The following is a 22,368-nucleotide window of genomic DNA, read 5'->3' on the forward strand; positions in this document are numbered from 1 at the left end:
CCCGTGTGGGCATCTGATTAGCTTCTCCTGCTCTCAAGTTCAGTAATAGACGTTCATCTCTTCACCTTGAGGTTAAGGCATGCCTCAGAGACTCAAACATAAACAGCAGACATATTAATTTTCCACACTGAGGCTCAAGCAACACCTTACGCACAACATGTAAAACAGGGACCTAGACAAAGGGGAGGACCCTCTTCACTGTACGAGGGAAGTGTCTCTGGACAATCAGGAAAACTTCCTGACACTCAACAGGTTGGACACTCAACCAAATTCTTCCCAGTGACTGTGTTGTTTATCAAGTATTCAGCTGGGCACTGTTACCTATGCTATGTTTTACATATAGGAACCGAGAAAAGTCACACAGCTAGAACAAATTTTCTGGATCTAAAGCCCAAATTTTAGTGGAAAGAATTTTAATGCTTAGGGGTTATCCCAAACTTTCATGCTAGATGCTGACAGGCACAAAAACGACAGATAAGATATGGACTTTGCCTTTGAGGAACTTTGTAATAACCAAACTGCTAGGTTTAACAAAAAAAAAAAAAAAAAGTTGAGGGGCACCTGGGTGGCTCAGTCAGTTAAGCCTCTGACTTCGGCTCAGGTTATGATCTCACAGTTTGGGAGTTCAAGCCCTGCATCAGGCTCTGTGCTGACAGCTTGGAGCTTGGAGCCTGCTTCAGATTCTGTGTCTCCCTCTCTCTTTGCCCCTCCCCTGCTTGTGCACTGTCTCTCTCAAAAAATAATCATTAAAAAAATTTTTTTTGGATTAAAAGTTGATATTTCAGTTCTTATTGCTGAAAATCTTACTGAAATATTCAGGTTTATTGTGTACCTTAATTAAGTACAACCTAATCAGCAGGATTCATTCTTTTTTTAATGATTTATAAGGTGGCAAAGCCTCCAGGTCCTAATTTGGAGCAAGGATGATATATACACAGGACACACATATAAAATTAATATATACAAAATACACATTTATATAGGACTTTCAAGGTTTTCAAGCTTCTTTAACAGCCAGCCTCTCATTTGAAATTAACATCCAGCACCCTGCAAGAGGTCAGAAGTGCTACTACCCTATCTCAGAGATAAGGAATGGCCACTTAGCCTAATAAGACTACAGATGACAGAATCGGGGCTGTGGAAACCCTGGTCTTCTTACTTTTGGGTCAGTGTTCTTTCTATGACTAACTTCCAGCTCATCAAAGTCTTTGCTAAATCTTGAAAATGGCTCTTTTTTTTTTTTAATTTTTTGATGTTTATTTATTTTTGAAAGAGAGAGTGAGAGAGAGAGAGTGGGGGGGGGGTAGGAGTAGTAAGAGAGGGAGACATAGAATCCAAAGCACAGAGCTGTCAGCACAGAGCCTGACGTGGGGCTCGAACTAGCGAGCTGCGAGGTAATGACCTGAGCCGAAGTTGGATGCTTAACTGACTGAGCCACCCAGGTGCCCCAAAAATGGCTCTTGATCAAATAAAATACTCACTTCTTTGCCCAGAAAGAGGTATCGTTTTCAAAGGTATCTGAAATATTGAAAGTACGAGTTGACTTATCACTGGTGTGCTTTAAAAGAGACTCATCACAGTTTCATTTGACAGAGAAGCACATGTGGTGTCTCAGAGGTATTCCTTACTTTAAGCAAAATTCTAAATTTAATCCCATTTTTTCCTCAGCAGTTCCATCCCAAAAGTGGCTTTTGTTGGGAGCAAAAGAAATAATAACGCGACTGTCTTGTCTGCTGTCTGTCTCGAGACCAGTTCCAGAGATTTACTGGCAATAAAAAACATTTGACATTGTTCAAGGAAACTGTTGACTTCTACCTGGGACAAAGTGTCACATTAAAAATGGTCTCTCTGAGTTCGAGCCCCGCATCAGGCTCTGGGCTGATGGCTCGGAGCCTGGAGCCCGTTTCCGATTCTGTGTCTCCCTCTCTCTCTGCCCCTCCCCCGTTCATGCTCTGTCTCTCTCTGTCCCAAAAAAATAAATAAACGTTGAAAAAAAAAATTAAAAAAAAAAAATGGTCTCTCTGGAAGCAGATACAAGATTAAAAAAACAAAACAAAACAAAACAATCTTTAGGATCCAGAGGCTATGTCTCCAAAGGGTTCTGAATAACTTTAAAGAACTTGCTGAACTCTAAGACCTTACACTTAAAGATTAAAGGAGATGCCAGATGACTTAGAAAAGGGGGAATTTACTGCATTATCAGAGATAGATTACAATAAGCCTAAGCCACAGCAACAGGCACCTGGTTTGACATATGGCCTGTTATTGAAATAACGGTAGCCTAATTATTCTTTAAACTGTATAAAGTTATTATTTGGGCACTACTGAGATCCCATCCTTCTGAAAGTGGTTATCCAGATTATCCAGAGTAAGCGATAAAATGCCAGTGCCAGAAGGGCTTGATCTTAGCTACTCACCATAAAAAATTAACTCTATTTCTGTCCTTCACAAGACATAGCACCTGCTGATTAGGGGCAACCAAGATGTCAAGATTCTTAATCTCTGGGCAGGTAGTTAACACAGATTGCTTGCAATGCAGTGAGAAGTACACATATTTTCCCTGTATTAAAACATTTCAGTCCATTTTCTCTAAGGCCTGTGACTTCTGTGACTGCTCCCTAAGCAAAGTGGATGCACTACGCATCAGTAATGTCTAGCCCAGAGTTTCTCTGCCTTGGCAGTACTGGCACTTGGGGCCAGATAATTCTTTGTGCAGAGACCATCCCACGCATTGTAGGATGTTTAACAGCAACCCTGGCCTCTATTCACTAGAAGCTGATAGCAACACCCTACCTCCCAGTTGTGACAACTAACAACACCCAGACACTGCCAAATGTCCCCTAGGTAGAGGTGGAAAATTGCCCCTAGTTTAGAACCACTGTTCCAGCCAAACTGCACCATACCATTTAGGGCAGAATCGTGTTCTATCCGGTCTTCTTGCCTGATTGCCTCATGGGCTCCCCAACCACCCTGTAAATTCCCCAGGAGCAAGAGTGATGTCAATCTCACAAGTGCACCTGCCTTAGCAAAGGATCAGACATGCAAAAATCTTCAGAAAGTGCTGATCCTGCTAAGAGTCAAGGAACCCCAGGGGCTAGTCCTCCCCCGTGCTCCCTGTGCCTCTTGGCTACAACGGTACAAGCAGTGGCATGAAGGGATTCTCCAGGGGTAAGGCCAAGGCTGTGGTGATGTGCTTTTGCATGACTGCTGAGAGACCTACCCATTGGCTCTCTGGCTATGACAGGTTTACAGTAACCCAGCACAATCTGAGCTTGGCCCATAAATCCAGAACCTCACCTGGAGACAGGGAAATGATAACACTTTCTATTTTTGTTGGCAGCCTGCCCTGGCCTATCCTGGGCCTCCCCACCACACGCCAGAGCCACACCCGGAGGAGTGGGAGTTCACAGGTATTCACGCCACTGCCTGGTACACAACCAGGAATTTCCAAACCCTTGATGAAAGCCACATGATCAGATGGGCAGTATCTGAAACCAAGAACGAAACCAGGGGTCATGGTTCAGTGGAAGAACTTGAGAATATGTATGGTAAGCAAGAGAACCAAACAATAAAAATTTTCTGGCCTCCTTGATCCAAGGGAACCAATGCCTTATGTACAACATAGTCTCAGCAAACCCGAAGCCACTTTTAGGAAAAGAAGTCACCACGTTATACTCCAGCCATTCTCAAAGCATGTCTCTTTCTCCTGAAATGCATACAGCTTTCCCCTACCCCTTCCTCTCTCAGTTAAAAGAGCAAGATAGGTCAAGCAAGTAGCCTCCTAGGACTGAATCACCATTTCCAGCAACCAGCATCCGATGCCCCTTACGAGGTCCAGGATTCAAGTCCAGTTGAGCCCCTGCCCAGAGAAGCGATGGCTACAAAGGAACACAGAAATGGCTAAAGCAAGTCAACGTGAAGAGCTGTTTCAAATCACTGCTGCTATAAATTAGCAACAAACAGAGTCAGGAAGGGCCAGGGAGGGAAAGTTAAGAAACTTGGTACCTGGCTGCTAGGGAACTGGGGCAGAAAAAGGAATTTTCTAGGAGTTTTTTTAAGTAGCCCCAAATTATTGTTCTCCTGGACTAAAATTTACCTCTTCAAGGAAAAGGGGCGGGAGGGGGTGGATCCAACTCGTGGGATATCACTGGAGGAAGTGAATGTTTTCTTTGGCTCCACCCCGGATAAAAGTTTCAAAATCAGCAGATCCATTCTTCTTTTCCACTAAGTTACTGTCCAGTCCACTGGTTTCTCTTTGCTTTGATAACAGGAGTATGATGAAAAACAAGCCACACTGCTCTCCAAATGCAGCTTCTTGCAACAGAGATGGTTGGGGGTTTAAAAATCCATCTGAAAGGGCCAAGAGGAGAATCACCCTTTCTTACCTTTAGCGACAGTGGGGGAACTGAAGTGCTCTATGGAGCTGTCACAAGATTTTTACACATCAGTGCCAATAAGGATTTTGGCTTCAGCCTCTGGTAGTACAAACAACAAGCGTCACCTTGGTGTCTCCTGCATTATATACAGACAGTTCCTTTCCAAGCAGGGTCTTGCTTAATTTGCCCTGAACCTGGTAGAGAGAGGCTAAAGCACACACGAGAGGCTGATGGTGACCAGGACTCAATACTTAGTCTTTTGCAGAGCACAGGGCACACAGCAAGAAGGTCTGGCAGATTTTGGTACAGGTACCATACAGAGCAGTACGCAAGAGGGAGACAACACTGTTCTCTCAGACCTGGCCGCCGGTGCCACCATGGCCACACATTAGCTAGCTGTGTGATACTAAATAGATAAAAACCTCAAGTTTCAGTTGCCTCGCAACAGAAAGGAGCCTCCCACCTCATGGTGGCTGTCATGATGAAACAACAAAGGTGTGACGTAATGTTGGTTAATATTCAGCAGTTTGGGGGTTAAACTAGAAGTTGGCAAATTCCCTCCTCCCTCTCCCGAGTCATGGCTCCCAGCCTGCAGCTTCAGGCTGGTGTATACCGTGGGGTTTTCAGTGTTGTCCTTATGAGACCCTAAGATCTCGTATCATGCCCAGGGAGTAACTGGGCTTCGACATTTTGGTTGCCCTGGTACATTCAGCATCAGACCAATTGAGGGCCTCTGGTACCAGCTCCCAGTTTCCAGAATACAAACAGCCCCTTGGGCCAGGAGCCTCTTGTCCGTGACATGTTCCAACACCGGCAAGAGCACTCCAGTCTGGTTGCAGACTACTCATTTCCAGTATCAGCGATCATCTCATTTCGGTGAGGACAATTTGGAGGACAGTGGGCCCCTCCCACAGAGAAAGCAACACTCTGTGGGGCAAGATACAAATCATCATCTTGAGGGGCTCCTGGGTGGCTCAGTTGGTGAGGCAGTTAAGCATCCAATTCTTGATCTCAGCTCAGGTCATGATCTCACGGATCCTGAGATGGAGCCCCGCATCTGGCTCTGTGCTGACAGCATGGAGCCTGCTTGGGATTCTCTCCGTCCCTCTTCCCCCACGGCCCAGCTGGTGCATGTGCCCTCTCTCTCAAAATAAATAAACTTTAAAAACAAAACCAAACAAAAAACCCAAATTATCGTCTTGATAGATCTAGCCTGGACTCCATCGGCCAGCAGTTGCCATCAACTGGTCCTCCCACACACCTACAGTACAACCACTGGGACTACTTACTGGACTGTAGACAGGGCCACCAACAGAAAGCCACCCCCCCCCACACACCTGTGAACTTGCGGCACGCTGTCCCTAATGGCGCTCACCACCACCCGCCAAGTGTTCCAATTACCTGTGCCTCGACTTCCCCCACCTGACCGTAGGCCCGTTGAGGGCAGGCAGGGATAGAGTGCATGTCTCTCTGAATCTACAACATGCTTTGAATGGAATACATGCACCGTCCTTTTCAGATAGAGCATGTCGGTCCTAAGAATCCTCCCACGTTACGAAATCAATGCCTTCTGAATCAAACATGAACTAGAATTCATTCAAATTAGCAGACTAAGAATGTTCTGTTACAATCTTATTCTCTGAAATTCAGTAATCCATCTGTTAGGTTCACATGATGGATTCTCTCTTAACCAGAAAACTCATTTTCTGATCTCACTGGTTAATAAAGGGATAACATGCTCAATTGTGTGGTGTATCTACCCTCTGGTATGTCGTACCAAATCCAGAAAGTTCAACAGGTAACTCTTTTCTGAACTTGAGCTCCTCTAAGCACAAAAAGACTGTTCTTTAGTCGATGCTAGCTTCCAATGAATTGTCCTAACTGTCCCTTGCATGGAAGAACTAACACAGCCTACAGCTTATCTGCCCCTTACAGACACTGAATTCATGCCACTCTCATTATTAGACTGAAGGGCCCGAATGCTTTCCTCCTTCTCTGAGTCACAAAGGATGCCAATAGTTGGTGAGCCAAAGTCCTTGTCTTGCCTCAGGCATACTTAATACTAAGACTCATAGACAACAGTTTCCCTTCTCATCTGCAGGAGAAAACAAAAATGACACTCCTAACCTGATCTGTCTGGAATGCTCTTTCCCCAGATCACATGTCTGGTAGACTCCTACTCACCCTTCAAGACTCAGATCAGATATCACCTTCTCAGGAAAGCCTTTCATGCACACCCCTCTCCTCCAGCCATTTGAATGAGATGCTTTCCCACCCTCTGCTGTCCTAGGTCCTGGGCATTCCTGTTATAGTCTCAGCACATTATCATGGGGTTATTTCCATGCTACTAAACCTACGGCGGGGGGGGGGGGGGGGGGGGGGGGCGGGTGGCGAGGTCGTTCTCAAATTGCCAGAAACTAGCAGAGTCAAAACCACCTGGGGAACTTCATAGAAATGCATATTCCTGGCTGGCCCCAGACCTACAAAATCTACATTGTAATAAGCCCCACTCCCAGGTGATTTCTATGCATTCTGAGAACCACTGCATTAGAGTGTGAGCTCCTAGGAAGTAAGGGTTGTGCTTTATTTATCTTTGCATCCTTTGTGTCAGGTCCGCATTCATTAAGTGTGCAAATCTACTTGCAGTGGTATTATTCAGTAGATGTTGCGTGCAGGAGAGTATTCCATAGAGAAAGATGCAAATAGGCACAAGCAGTGTCTTATCTAGTACCTGGGCCTCCCAGAAACAACCTTTAGAAAATATGCCTCAACTAAAACAATACAATAATCCTACTCTACTCACACAGGCATTGGGCAAAGCAGTCTAGGTAGTGAGAAAAACTCCAGACTTTGGAATCAGAAGACCGGGGTTTAAAAAGAAGAAACAAAACTTAAATTACCATATCCCTAGCTAGCTGAGCAACTCTAGGCAAATGGCTTACCTTCTGTAAGCCCTAGTATGCACTTCTGAAAAAACAGAAGAACACTACCACATAAGACAGGGTTGTTATGTGGATTGAGAAAAAAAAAAAAAGTATGAAAGTACATACATACTATATATGATGAAGACCAGTAGCATATGTATTCTTCTGTTCATTTTAAAAAGATTTTTTTATATTTATTTTATGGGGGGGGGGGGAAGGGCAGAGACAGAGGGAGACACAGAATTTGAAGCAGGTTCCAGGCTGTCAGCACAGAGTTTGACATGAGGCTTGAACCCACAAACCGTGAAATTGTGACCTGAGCCGAAGTCGGATGCTTAACCGAATGAGTTACCGAGGTACCCCCTGTGTCATTTCTCAAAAACAGAATTATCACCAAGTAATATTTAGAAAGCTAGCTTTTCCGCAGCTCCAGTAAAGAATGTAGTTACACTGACAGACACAGAAATGCTAGAAATATACAAAATTATGTAATCAAAAACAGTCAAAGTTTTTACAGGCAAGGTTTGAGTCACAGAAGGGCAGAAAAGGTCTTTAAGAGGTCTTCTAGTTCAGCCTTCCGCCAGGGATCTGTTCAGAAACAAGAGCTGAAGATTCACCTGCTGCTGATCCTCTGAGATGCTCCCCAGGACCACCAAGCCAGCCCCTCACTTGACCTACCACTGTACCCTCTCACTCGGCTGAGTGGAGGTGATGGGACAGGGGCCCTCCTCTTCTTGTCTCCTCAATATCCATCCAAGATTAACCGCACACGGGTATAGGAAGTGACGGCCTCCCACCCCTCAGTCCGCTCATGCTGGGAGGCCTGTCCACTACACCCTTCACCTCACGTCCTCCGGCTTCTAGTTTCCTGTACTCCTGCACTCTCGCTCTCACTCTCACATTCCTCAGGATGAGTAACATAAAAATAATGGTTACGTTTTTACTGCATGCCTACTCACTGCCAGCCCAGGTGCTCATGTTTTTAATATATTATTTTGTGAAACCCTCTCAATAACTCTTCCAGCAGGTTTTACGACTGCAATTTCCAAGATGAGGTTCAAAGCTATTAAGTGGCCTTCTCAAGACCCTGGGGGAGCCAGGATATGGACACAGGCCTTTCTGGCTCCCCAGTCCTGCTCCTTCTACCCTATCATGAGGGGTGGAAACACCCCTCTGCCCCTGACATCTGACATGCGTGCATGGGATGCTTCATCCATCCTATTTCCAATGCTGCTCAAAATCCCTACCAGGGCCCATAGGTTAAAAGGACAGCCTTTCTTGGGGGACAGAGGGGGGTGCTCAAATGCCCCCTCTCCATCAGCTGCACCAAAGGGACAATGAACAGAGCACTGATGGTATATACGGAGTGAGCTTTTCGGAGACACTTAAAGAATTTTGGGCAACCCAAGGGAGATTTGCTCACCCAGCACTTTTCTAACAGTGAGACTAATGAGGCAGTCCCTAGCAGCGACTCTCTAAGGCTTCTGGTTTGATCTCATCTGTGGCTTTTCCTCACCCAGGAACAGGCAGTAGAGGGTGTGTGTCTGTCCCCACCCCCTCTTACAGCCGCCAATGGTTACAGTTACACATTCCGATACAGACAAGCCTCTCAGACCAAAGGGGGATGGGGTGGCCAACTCTCAGAAGCCCTGGAACAAATAGTTGGCAACAGCTGTGTTCTCAGCAGACAGCAGTTGGTCGCTTGCTACTGTTTTCTCATTCCACACTAGGTTATGGGCTATAATTTAGTGCCCCTCCTTCAAACAGCAGTTCACAAAGCAATCAAGACTCTGCCACAGGGGTCTGTTGACTTTAAAAAGTCTGTCAAGAGGGCCAAAATGTGGCCAATCCCATCCCCAGCCCTCAGAGATATCCAGGATGTCCCTCAGCCACACAGCCCTGACCACATGCCTATAAGGAGAAAGCCTCTGGGAGCCCTTCCCTTCAGAAGATTCCCCTCCCCTCACTCAGAATCCCTTTAGAACGACAAAACTGTGAAGAAATCTCTGCTAACTAGCCAAATCAAAATGGAGAAGGAATAAAAGCAGTTTGGATCAAGAATCTACTCTGCCTCTCCTCCTCCCCAGCCTCTCCCCTCAGCTGTTTCCTCTAGAAGGCTTTGGAAACGGCTTTCCGGTATCTAACGGAAAATCAGAATGGCTGGCCCCAGAGAGACCTCAGGGATGCAGGGGGTTAAGAATACGGTGGCTCTGGAAGTAAGGAGCAACTAGCACACAAGCAGGGAGGACTAGAAATTTCTGCATGGGAGCTGGCCTGCTCTAGCTGCGAGACATTTTCTCAAAGGTTCCCTCCGCCCAAACAGCAGTACAACAAACCAGCTCCCACCCTTCTTCCCTGCCCAAACCCAATCCACGGATAACCAGTTCAGTTACCTGTCTAAGACCCAAAAGGAAAGGCATCCTGCAAGAGCATCGTCCACACTAACGTTTGGAACAAAGGGCTTTTAAAAGTTAAGGTCTTGGACTGAGCATTTCCCCTGGTGGGCCTGCGTGCTCCGCGGTCCCAGTGAACCGGCCTTCCTTAGCAAAGAAGAGAAAGTAAACAGAGTCCTGGGACCAGGCAGACGCTCTCCCTCCTGCTGTCCTCGCTACTCCCCCTGCCTGGCTCCGACCCACCCCCACCTTCTCGTGACATATCTCAGACGCAGCAAAACCCAAGCTGTCTGCCAAGGGGGAAATGACATCAGTTCAGGCACAGCAGAAAAAACTCCAGACAGCTGCTGTGGAATACTGAGAAGGATGTGCTGCAAACCCACGATGGCCAGCCCTGGACCCACCTAGCACTGGAGCCTGAGACCAGAGGAGGACGGGGCTGCTCCCATCAGCTCCCCTCAGCCAGGGTGCATATACACCCAATCTGAATCCAATAAACTGAATAAGGACTGGACTCTAGAACTCTTGAGCTATTGTTTCTTCTCCTTGGGAAAGAAAATCAAGCCCAGTGATTTTCAGTTTCACAGAAACATTCCTGCCGCCACGCCGCCAGAGTCAGTGCTCAATAAATAACAGTGCATTAGTCTGGCTGTCCCGACTTTCTCTAGAGATTGAGGCAATTGGCAGGGAGGGCTTGGTGAGGCACTTTCCCCCCCATTAAGGTAGGACATGCTACCTCGGACGCTGACCTCTTGAGCCCTCACTTCTACAGGAGAGTTTATATTTCATAAACAAACTGCGCATGTACAGGTGCCAACATCTTTCCTCACTTGTCTTACAAAAGGTACAACAAGTCCCACGGCAGCCTCCAAGTTGCCAGTAAAGCAGATCATCTATATTTAAACCAACTCTTGCTTCTGAAAAGTTCACCACCCTAGGTTTGTCGTGCTTTCTTCTCTAAGCTCAGTTTATGGAGAAAATGGCTAACAGCAAGCTTTGCACAAGGAGCAAAGGCCCTGGGGCTGGTGTCCTGATCTGACTTTTCCTAGTCGGTGGTGTAGGCCAGCTCTCATCTGGCCAACCTTCCCTACACAGCAGGTCACAGCCGCTCTCTCTGGCCCTGAATCCTCTAGCAAAGACAACATTAACAAAGAACAAAAGGTTCATGTTTGGATCTGTACTTGCAGAAATGACTCCTTTTGGAGGACTTTATAAATCCAAAGTTACTCTCTAATAACTTCTTAGGCTGCAAATTAATTATATTTCCCATCACTCAAACCATGTATATCTCACCTTTCTTTTTATTTTCTGCAACAGTTTTCTTCCAGTGCTATTCACCGAACGCCTCCACAGGAGTGGCACTGTGCTGGGCACGACCCAGGTACATCAGAAATGACTCTTTACAAATTAGCATCTCTCACCTCCACCTCGGACAATAAATTAGCAGTACACAACACTTACAGCATGGTGTGTTGCCAAAAGTACTTTTCGATCGTTAGTGAGTCCAGCCGGACACACGATGTGCTTGCTGCAGGTCTCCCACTGATGGTCAAGGTTGCACTGACTTTCCTGACAAGGAAATGAATGAGCCAGGCAAGCTGAGCCATTTCCTGGAGGCTCAGGAAAAAGACTGAATCGCAGCCTCATTGCTACAGACAAGAGAAGAGGAGTGATGTGTGGAGAGAAGCGGCTTCTGCTGCTGCAGGTGTTTCGGGACTAGGAAGGCATTCTTCAGCAAACGTGTATTGTCAAGACACAGCCACAGAGGCTATCACATATGCCTGGCTCCCACCCTCACACACAGGCCAAATCAGCAGACAGGAGAACAAGAGACAGGCAGGCCTGGGTATCAAGGCACAGCTTTCAACACCCTCCTTTCATTTCCTCAGTTCCCTGGCAACCACTGACCACCACAAAACGCATGCAGCATTATGACTTTTGTTAGCCAAACTGGAGGAAAGGGCATCCGCAGCCCTTCGTGGGTAATGCTGGTCTGAACTTAACCTAGTAAGATAGTGTGGCACCTCAATTCTCTGGAAAGAGTACCATGGCGTTAGTGTACTTATTCATTCATTCCATGCCTACTGAACACCCACAAATGTGCCAGGCACTGTTCTAGGTGCTGGGGACACCACCAGGAGCAAAATACTCAAGGGCCCTTGGTCTGATGGGCTATGGAAACATTCCACATTTCTAAATAATATTCAGCAGCAGTGATCTCTGGATAAGTGCAATTGCAGCAAAATTACTAGAAATCCAAAAATAATTTTGTAAAAGTTCAATCTAAATTATCAAAATTGCATCATAGGCTTCCCGATTTTCCCCTAATGAATCATCTTCCTTTTATGGATGTAACCCAAAGCAGTGTTTCTAATCAGGAGCTGTCTACTTTTATCTTCTTGTAAGATTATAAAATCCTGTGTATAAGGCAGTATTAAACTCAATGCATTACACCTAGCACAGTATCACATACTCCAACAAAGTGATTGCTGATCATGACTTCTTTCTCACTAATCTCCTAATCCTTGCCTCCTGCCCTTTGCTGACTAATCCTCATGGAGCACTGAGATTTGGGGGAGGTGAGAAGAAAAAGAGATTGAACTGACAAATGTGGGCATCCCCAGGAAGGCAAGTTCACTTTTTGCCAAGTTACCACAACTCAGTGACAAAGTAGTCAGCCTTTGGATTTCAGAAGCCAGATGGCCATCAGCAATTTCTACTAGTCTGGGAAAAAAGGGGTTCTTTTTTTTTTTTACATTTATTTATTTTTGAGAGAGAGAGAGCACGCATGCATGCGCGCACAAGCGGGGAAGGGGCACAGAAAGGAGACACAGAATCCGAAGCAGGCTCCAGGCTCCGAGCTGTCAGCACAGAGCCGGACGCGGGGCTCGAACTCACAAACCGCGAGATCATGCCCTGAGCTGAAGTTGGACACTCAAATGGACGCTCAAACCACTCAAACAACTGAACCACACCGGTGCCCCAAAAGGAGTTCTTTTGTTATGTAAGTGACCCAGGCTCACACATTATAGACTAAAGGTAAATCAAATCCTTCTACAATTTTAGTCATCTGCCTGACAATGAAGAATCTAATTCAATGCTGAATTCAACAGCTTAAAAAAAAAAAAAAAAAAAAAAAAAGGAAGTCACACTAACCAGAATTAAGCAGGATTATGTTGTCAAAATGTTGCAGTTTAACAACTGTTAATGGCTCCAAGCAATCAATGTCTGAGCCATCCGCCATCCTTCCACTGACCAACATTCTCCTCCTCAATTTAGAAACCCCCCAAAGATAGTAATACTGAAACCCTTTGGATTCTGATTAATTTATTATTTAAGAAGACATACAACAACAGTGGATATACGCACGGCTAATGGAATTCATCCTTTCACTGCAGTTGATTTAGGAATCTTTTGGCAATGTTTTTCTAGGCAGCCTATACATTTATAATCTTTAAATTCTGGGATGGAGGTGGGGAGAGTTATTTTTTCAGTACTGACAATGAGCCAGACTCTGTACTAAGAGCTCCATTTAACCCACATCTCACTTAACAACCACAATAAACTTATGATGTAGGTATTACCCCTGTTCAGTTGCAGAAGCCGAGACATATGGACACCTTGCCCCAGGTCACACAGCTGGCCATGGGAGAGTAAGGATTTGAATTAAGTCTCTAGCTCCAAAGGCTCTTTCCTTGACAATAATAAAGGAGTCATGATACTAGACCAAAAGTTACCAATGGGGCAAACACCAGAACTGAGGGTCAGCTGAACACTGAGCAGACATGCAGATCCTGGTCAGTGCCCCAGAAACTTGTTTTATTTTATTTTTAAATTTTTAATGTTTATTTGTTTTTTTGAGAGACAGAGAGAGAGTGAGAGAGAGAGAGAAGGCGAGGGTGAGAGAGGGAGGGGCAGAGAAAGAGGGAGACACAGAATCCGAAGCAGGCTCCAGGCACTCAGCTGTCAGGAAGAGGCTTGAACTCACAAACTGCCAGATCGTGACCTGAGGCAAAGTCGGGACGCCAAAGTTGAGCCACCCAAGCGCCGCCCCCTCCCACCCCCAGAACCTTGTTTTAGAAGACTGACACACCAGTTCAGGCAGTGGTATTCTGGAACACGGACAATGCCCTTAGGACCCAGTCACCCATTCTGGCCCTCTTTGGAGCCAGAGTTCTAGGAGGTGAATGACTGGGAAAGCCCTAAAGTTCTCATCCATTCCCAGGACACAAATGGGCTCCACGCAAGGAGCAAGCTGGAACAGAAGACCTTTCATGCCTTGGATCTCAGGTAGCCTGGGGAACTGTTCCCACACCGTGTCATGGCCGGATGAGGCTGAAGGAGACTAGGGCTGAGAGTGCGGGGTTTCTAATTTCACAATCAAGGAATGTGAAGAAAGGGTTTTGTCAGAACAGGACAGCAACTGCCAGGTTTCTAGGATAGGAGATAATCTCCAGACCTAAGGCCGTTTTTACTTCCAGGAGCTTTGGAGCAGAGGCTGCTAGGTAGACACAGAACATCTAAGATGAGAGATCATTCTTATCTTTCTCAGGTTGGGCATAGGCACGTTTAAATGCCTTCCAGTTTGGACTCAAAACAACAACAACAACAAAAACCCAACAACAACAAAAAACAAAACAAAGCACAAAACCAACAAAACCCCCAGAAGCAGATACAAGCTCCAAGCCTAAACCAATGTGAGTGCCACAAGAAAAGTCCAACCAAGGCATGTCATGGATGTGAGGCTGGGCATCAGTAAAAGGATCCTGAAGTAATTACTTTGGGGAATGCCATGGGAAGCATTCCAAACCCAAAACAAAGATTTGCAGAACTTTGCCAAATAGAAATGCTAAGGACTGCTTAGCTGCCAGAAACCAAGAACATTAGCTTATCTGTGTCCTGGGGCTGGACAAAGGCAGACGTGTAGCAGGCCTGCTGAGACAAGAAAACACACCTTTCCTGGTTTCTGACTAGGACAAGGAGTTCTACAAGTCACAGGGCTTGTAGGGGTGCCTTGTAGGGTGTCTATGGATGTAGGGGTGGCTGGCTGGTTCAGTCGGAAGAGCATGCGACTCTTGATCTCAGGATCTTGAGTTTGAGCCCCACACTGGCCATAAACACTACTTAAAAAATTAAAAAACAAAACAAAACAAACCTATGGCTGCTTTCCCACTATTGAGCCTTGCCAGGAAGACAGCTGGGCAAACAGCTCTTAACTATAGTATGCAATCACTTGCTAAACATCAAATGATACATTTCAGAGAGGGAGTACTCTAATGTATGTTGCTATCTCATTCCTTACAGGTGAAAACCGGGAACTTCAGTGAAGTTAGGTAACTCATTCAAGGACACACAGCTCGTAGGCAGTGGAGCTAGCAATTCAACCAGGACTGTGTTACTCAAAAATGGCTTGAACATGCATGGTGACGGTATTTGGATATTGTAGTCATCACTTGCACCTCATTTGTGACCCAGAAAGTCACAGTCACATCCAGCCACCCTGGCTGTCGCAGCGGGATGAGGAGGATGCACTCTTGGCTGAACTCGTCTGGCCCTGGAGGGGCTCTCCGCCCCTCCCCAGCTCACGCTCTTTTTCTCTCAAACATAAACATGAAAAAAGAAGAGAGAGACAGAGATTCGGGTACTAAAATAACATGTACGGTAGGGGTAGGAAGCGGAGCATGGTAAGCAGAGCCAAGTATAGCCCAAAACATGGAAACAAGGACACATGGGGCATCTGAGAAAGGCACAAGATGGGGCAGAGAGTGTCTGGAGGGAGAAGGTAGAGGCCCCACACACGCTGTGTCTTCGCAGAGTACCTCTGACCAGCACATTTGTTCTTTCTGATGACTACGGTAGCGCCATGAATAGCAAGGACAGGAATTTCTAGTTTACATAGTATCTTAGGCTCTCTTTTTGCTTGTTTACATCTTGGAGTTGCTCTTGTTCCCTCTGGGGGTGGAGGAGGTGGCAGGAATATACCTATTTCAAAGGTCTATTAAATAGAGAGAGAGAAATAAAAGAAGCAGAAGGGGATGATGGAATCTCAAGAAAATTCCTCTAGGTAGTTAAGTTCTGACCCAGCTATCTTGTCTGAGAAAAAAAAAGAAAGAGAGAAAGTAGCAGAAGCTGAAACCAGTTTAACAACAGCGTCCTAAGGTTTCTGGCTTTCCTCCCCCTCAACAAGCAAATCCTACTGTGTTGACAATCAATCACTCCACAAATATTTATTGCCTTCCTAAATGGACATTTACTGCCTTCTCCGGAGAGTGCAGGGGTCTCTGAAACTCACCGCTGTCACTGAGTTAATGGGCTGCCACTGGATCTGCAACTCCAGCTTTATCAAGTACAACAGCAGCCTTGTTTGTTTTTGTACCGAAATGCCAGATTCGTTTTTCCTGCCCTGAAAACAGTTCAACCCAAACTAAACCAGCAAGGAACCAAGAATTACATGCAAATCAGCACGCTCTGGCTCGCTGCTGTCTCCCCACCCACCCCCCCCCAACACGTTTCATGTCTCTTCCCAAACCGCTCTCTAAACTGAAGATTGGAATAAGAACAAAATGAGGGACAAGGGTCACATCCAGTACCTGATCACACTCAGATGTAACTCCATTAGGAAAATTAGTCTTCAAGGTCTCCACTAAATCTGATTTCATCTTTCCCTTTTGTTGCAACTTTGAGCAAGACAGAGATGGGATCCACTTCAGGCAGGAACACAGCTGCATTGGTGGCAGGTCCATAGAAAGGGCTAACAGCAAAGTCCTTTTATTAAAGGCACCTCAACTCTGAGTCCCAGAAGTAGCTCATCGGGCCCTCTAGATGCAAGGTCGTAAGAGTGATTATTCGCACTGTCCAAACAGAGACCATCTTGGTTGTGGAAAATCCGCCCACTCTTTTATGTGCTCATAAGCTCAGCAAAATGATTTATTCTCAGGCCTAACTCCTCCTCTAAAGTAGAAGCAACTTAAAGGCAAGAGGTCTTTCACTTCTGTGTCCCTCAGAATACCAAGCGATGCCTTGCACTAAGTAGGCCCTCAAAAAAGACTGGAACATGGATAAATAGACATATGACTAAAGAGAAGATTGTAACAATGAAGCTAATACAGCTGAATCCCCAGACAGTAGCGTGGGTGACATTTTCCTGGTCACGGAAACCCAATAAACAGCTAAGAGATCGGGAGAGCATGTGGATGTGACTGCAAACTCATGAGGTTGGACACAGGGATTGGGAAACCCTTTGTCTCATTATCTGTACATCTATAATTTCTCTGCTGAGGAATCCAAAGCATTTAAGCCATCTCAAAAGCAAAATTCCCTTACTCAAGATAGAACTGGGGCGTGATCTAACCCCATTAGTTTTTCGATTAGGGGGACTGGGCTGAAGCAGCTTCTGGTTCTGTCACTGGTTCTGTCACCGGTTCACCGGATAATTCCATTAAGCAACACCTAAAAGATGCCCTTTTTTTGCATAAAGGATTGTGAAACTTAAGGTCTAGCTGGAAACACAGCTCCTGGCAACATGTCTTCTTTCATTTCCTGGATCTTACGTAAATTACATATCACCTCCTCTCTCCTTAGGCTATTTGATAACCAATCTACTCCAGGTCTAAGAGTTCATGGTCAAAAGCACCAGAAGAAAACATTGAGACAATTTATCCCTCCCATAAGTTGCAGGGGGGTGGAAAAGCTTCTGGAACATACATATCCACGCCCCAAGTAAAATGATGACTAAGGGTGGTGAAACTGGAGAGGGTATCACAGCAGATAAATCCTCTGGTCCTTTCGTCATATAATGCCTGACCACAGGCCACACCTGAACCCGGTACTCCCAGGCCACAAAGAGTAAGGCAACATGGATGACAACAGTAAGTGACTCTACTTCAAAACCACCTTGACCCAAGCGTCCAAACCATGGAGCACTAGAGCAAAGCAGAAGTAGGCAGAGATATGCTACAATATAGGCCTAAAGCTTAGGAAGAGAAAAGCTACAAGTGCCTTTGAGAAAGCATCCCCCATCATGGCAAGAAGGAAAGTCAGTGCAAGCCACAGGCCCTTCCTGAAAAAAATCAGCAGGCACCCGTATCTTTGTACTTATATCCATTGTTCCAAAGTCTTTCACTTTATTCAAGATGCACATTCCGGACAAGGTGTTCTCAATACTGAAGAAAAGGTGGCGCTAAGCGCTGAAAGACACAATAAATCATCATCCTTGTAGAATTCAAGGTTTATAAACTACTTTCACATCCATTTTAGTTGTTCCTTACATCAGTTGTTAATAGGGCTAGACAGGGGCGCCTGGGTGGCTCAGTCGGTTAAGTGGCCGACTTCGGCTCAGGTCACGATCTCACAGTCCGTGAGTTCGAGCCCCGCGTCGGGCTCTGTGCTGACAGCTCAGAGCCTGGATCCTGCTTCAGATTCTGTGTCTCCCTCTCTCTCTGACCCTCCCTCGTTCATGCTCTGTCTCCCTCTGTCTCAAAAATAAACATTAAAAAAAAATTTTTTTTTTAAATTGAGCTAGACAGTTTTTACTATCCCCACTTGCCAGACAATACAGGGAATGTCTGAAAATGTGCACTGACCATTTACTTGTTTTTGAGAGACAGAGAGACAGAGTGCAATCAGGGGAGGAGCAGAGAGAGAGGGAGACATAGAATCGAAAGCAGGCTCCAGGCAATGAGCTGTCAGCACAGAGCCCAAGATGGGACTCAAACCCACGAACTGTGAGATCATGACCTGAACTGAAGTCCGGTACTTAACCGACTGAGCCACCCAGGCGCCCCTCTCTTTTTTTTTTAAAAGCAAGCTCCACACCCAGTGCGGAGCCCAATGTGGACTTGAACTCACAACCCTGAGATCACGACCTGAGCGGAGATTGAGTCAGACACCTAACTGACTGAGCCACCCAGGCGCCCCCGGTCTTAGGGTTTCTGACTGAAGGGACAGAGGTCTTCCCATGGAACCTCAGTGAGTAACACTACCCAAGGGGAGATTTTCCTTTAAACTAGACTCTGTTGGGGCTCTGGCATTCTCCTGTGCTACCACCTATTCTCCTGACCCTAGATCAACTGCTTAACTTCTCTGAGATGGCTGCTTACCTTGATCAGCACTGTCCAGAGACGGTTCCAAGGCAGCCATTTCTGCGATAAGGGGCCCATGTGGTCAAAGAAGCCTGCCATCTCTCTTGGAGACTCACGATGCATGGGCTTTACAGTTAAGCCTGTGAGGAGTCTCACAGTTAAGAAGACTGTTCAACCTGAAATCTCCTACATTTCAAACAGCACAGCCTTTCTTTCTTACTGAGCATCTGTTCATAGCATCATTATCACTATGGTATCTGTCAGCCTCCAAATCCTATGTTCCATTTCTCCCTCAGCAGCTTTGCTCATCTGCTATGAACCCCCCAGTACTGTACCTTGAGGGCAGGCATAGTCAGCCAGGCCATGCGGGGACATGCGGCTTAGGCCCCTGGAGAGGTGAAAGAGGAGAAAATGAGCTGACAGGTCTCCTCATTTTCCCAAGTTTCTCTGAACATTTGTGCAATCTCAGATAAGAGTAGGATTTTCCCCCAATTCTCCCTACACCAGAAATTGAGGGCAAAAGTCCTAAGTTAATCTTTCACTTTATACACTGGGGAGAGGTTAGAAACGGATATCCACCGTGACAAGATGACAAAGAAGTTTTGAAGGGGGGGAAAAAGGGTTTGCCATGACCGTAACTCCACCACAAGACCTGGTCAAGTGAAAGCTGTAGCTGGAAGAACACCTCTGACACCCACAGGACTGAAGGGTGTTCTTGGGGAACAACTTTTTTTAAAGCAGTGGAATGCTTTGTGAGGACTGGTTACTTACGAAAACCGAAGAACTGTCATATATTAGCTGAATTTTCTAAGTGGCATTTTTACCTCCAGATCTAATTTAAATTCTCACGTGCAAGAGTCCATCCTATAACACTAAGCAATTATTGTCAATTTTTTAGGGTGTAAAATGGTATGGTGGTTATGTTGAGCAACAAAATTCTTTTATCTTTTAGAGAATCAAATGGAACTCTTCATGGCCAAAATGATATGAAGTCGGCAGTCTTCTTCAAAATAACTTCACTGGGCATGAATGGAAGTGAAAATAGATATAGACAAAACAAGACAGGCCACGACAAGAAATGGCTGAAGTTGGGTGATGGGAACACGGGGGTTCATTACACCATTCTCTTTATTTTCGTACATGCTCAAAACTTTCCATAAAAAAGGTATCTAATGGATTCTATTCTAAACAGTGTCTGCTCTTGACCCAAAGTAATATTAAGCTTTACAGAGCAATTGAAAGAACTAAGGAATACCAAAAGGTCAAGTGATGAAAGAAAAAAAATAGATAAACTGGACTTCCCCCAAATGAAAAACAATTGTGCTTCAAAGGGCACCATCAAGAAAGTGAAAAACAAAACAAAACAAAAACTACTGAATGGGAAAAATATTTGCTAATCATTTATCTGATAAGGGACTCATATAGATTCTTAACTGTGAGACTCCTCAGAGGCTTAACTGTAAAAGCACACTCATTGTGACTCTCCAAGACAGAAGGCAGACTTCTTTGGCCACATGGGCCCCTTATCACACAAATGGCTGCCTCAAAGCCTTCTCTGGGCAATGCTGATAGGAGGAAGCAGCCAACTCAGAGAAGTTAAGCAACTGGTCCAGGGTCATGAGAATAGGTGATAGCATGGTAGAATGCCAGAGCCCCAGGAAAGTCTAATTTAAAGGAAAATCCCCTCAACAGTCACTCACTGGGATTCCGTAAGAAGACTTGTTTCCCTTTAGTCTGAAAAGGGACTCTAAAATGGGCAAAGAATTAAACAGACATTTCTCCAAAGAAAATGCACAAATGGTCAATAAGAACATGAAAAGATGTTCCACATCACTAGTCATTAGGGAAATGCAAATCAAAACCAAAATGAGATACTGCTTCACACCCATTAGGATGGTTATGATGAGAAAAGGCAGACAATAACAAGCGTTGGAGACAATGGAGAAAAACTGGAACCCTCATAATTGCTAGTGGGGAATGTAACATGGTACAGCCACTTTGGAAAACAGTCTGGCAGTTCTTGAAAAAAACTGACACAGAGTTCTCACATGACCAGCAATTCTACTCCTAGGTATATCCTAAGAAAAGTGAAAACATATGTCAACACAAAAATTTGTAGACCAATGTTCATAGCATTATTCATAAAAGCCCAAAAGTGGAAAAAGCCCAAATGTCTATGAGTTGACCAATGGATGAATAAAATGTGTTGTACCCATACGATAGAATATTAATGGTAAGGAAGAAAGTACTAACCCATGCTACAACATGGATGAACCCTGAAAACATTATGCTAAGTGAAAGAAGCCATTCACAAAACACTACCTGGTGTTAAGATTCTATTTGCAAGAAATGTCCAAAGTGGGACAATCCACAGGGGTAGAAAGTAGATTAGTGGGTGGTAGATTGGGGTTCGGGGGGGTCTTTGGAAGGGAACTAACTGATATAGGGTTTCTTTTTGGGATGATGAAAATGTTCTGTTGGGTTGTTTTTGGGGTTTTTTTTGTTTTGTTTTGTTTTGTTTTGGGTGGGGGGGGGGGGAGAGTGCACACATGCACACAAGCAGAGAAGGGGCAGAAGGAGAGAGAGAGATTCCTAAGCAGGCTCCATGCTTAGCATGGGCCCAACACAGGGCTCAATTCCATGACTCTGGGATCATGACCTGAGCCAAAATCAAGAGTCTGACACTCACCCGACTGAGCCACCCAGGCTCCCCGAAAACGTTCGGAAATAGATAGTGGTGACAGCGGCCCAATCTTGTGAACATGCTAAAAAACACTGCATTATACACTCTAAGAGGGTGAACTGTACAGTAGGTGAATTGTAGCTCAATAAAGCTGTTATTATTTTTTTTTAAAGCCTCAGAAACCATCCTCACCTCAGAACAGGAAGTACAGTACACCTCAGGACAGGACGCTGTGTGCAGAGAGCATACAGACCTGCATGTGGTCTAGCACCGCGGTCAGAGCGGGTGTCCAACTGCAACTCCCACACCCAAGGCAAGGCACACTTCTTTGCTGGTGGTGACCCCACGCTTCCTCATTCAGGAGGGCACAGTGATGTACAAAACAGGATAATAGTGTATATTCCAACTTACCTGCTCTAAGAATAAACAACTTCCTACTTATCATTAGAAAACAATTGGTGGGGGCGCCTGGGTGGCTCAGTCGGTTAAGCGTCCGACTTCGGCTCAGGTCACGATCTCACAGTTCGTGAGTTCGAGCTCTGCGTCGGGCTCTGTGCTGACAGCTCAGAGCCTGGAGCCTGTTTCAGATTCTGTGTCTCCCTCTCTCTGACCCTCCCCCGTTCATGCTCTGTCTCTCTCTGTCTCAAAACTAAATAAACGTTAAAAAAAAAAAAAATTAAAAAAAAAAAGAAAACAATTGGTGGAAAAACACCTCTCATCAGACTGCCAAGACTGGTGATATGGAAGTCACATGCCTTTTGGACTAGGGGCTTACTAAAATATACTCTTAAATTCCTCCACTGGAAACAGATCTTGGGTCAGTCAGGGGATAAGAAGCCTTAACGCCTCCCAAAGCTTTAAAAATAAAAATAAAAATAATAATTAAATAATTAAATAATTAAATAATTAAGT

At 45.4% G+C, this 22,368-nt stretch overlaps 1 protein-coding gene and 1 non-coding gene across 5 annotated transcripts in view; one reads left to right on the plus strand and one right to left on the minus strand.

Moving 5' to 3' along the window:
- WBP1L (WW domain binding protein 1 like) overlaps window positions 1-22,368 on the minus strand; it is a 60,599-nt gene that overhangs the window by 28,256 nt on the left and 9,975 nt on the right. The window contains exon 2 of one of the 4 annotated variants that reach the window (XM_030335555.1): window positions 19,109-19,161. The exons of 1 other annotated variant lie outside the window; for it this stretch is intronic. In XM_030335555.1, coding sequence (XP_030191415.1) covers window positions 19,109-19,138 — 30 coding nt within the window. In that variant the 5' untranslated portion in view covers window positions 19,139-19,161. Of the gene's footprint in view, window positions 1-9,693; window positions 9,894-16,283; window positions 17,306-19,108; window positions 19,162-22,368 lie in introns of those variants that run through there. 2 more of the 4 variants (XM_030335552.1, XM_030335556.1) reach the window with 2 other exon arrangements.
- Window positions 15,697-15,777, plus strand: LOC115527852. Its single transcript, XR_003973079.1, has one exon. It is a non-coding gene; the product is annotated as a small nucleolar RNA SNORD20 (small nucleolar RNA).

This window comes from Lynx canadensis, chromosome D2, assembly GCF_007474595.2.
Source record: "Lynx canadensis isolate LIC74 chromosome D2, mLynCan4.pri.v2, whole genome shotgun sequence".
Classification (NCBI taxonomy): domain Eukaryota; kingdom Metazoa; phylum Chordata; class Mammalia; order Carnivora; family Felidae; genus Lynx; species Lynx canadensis.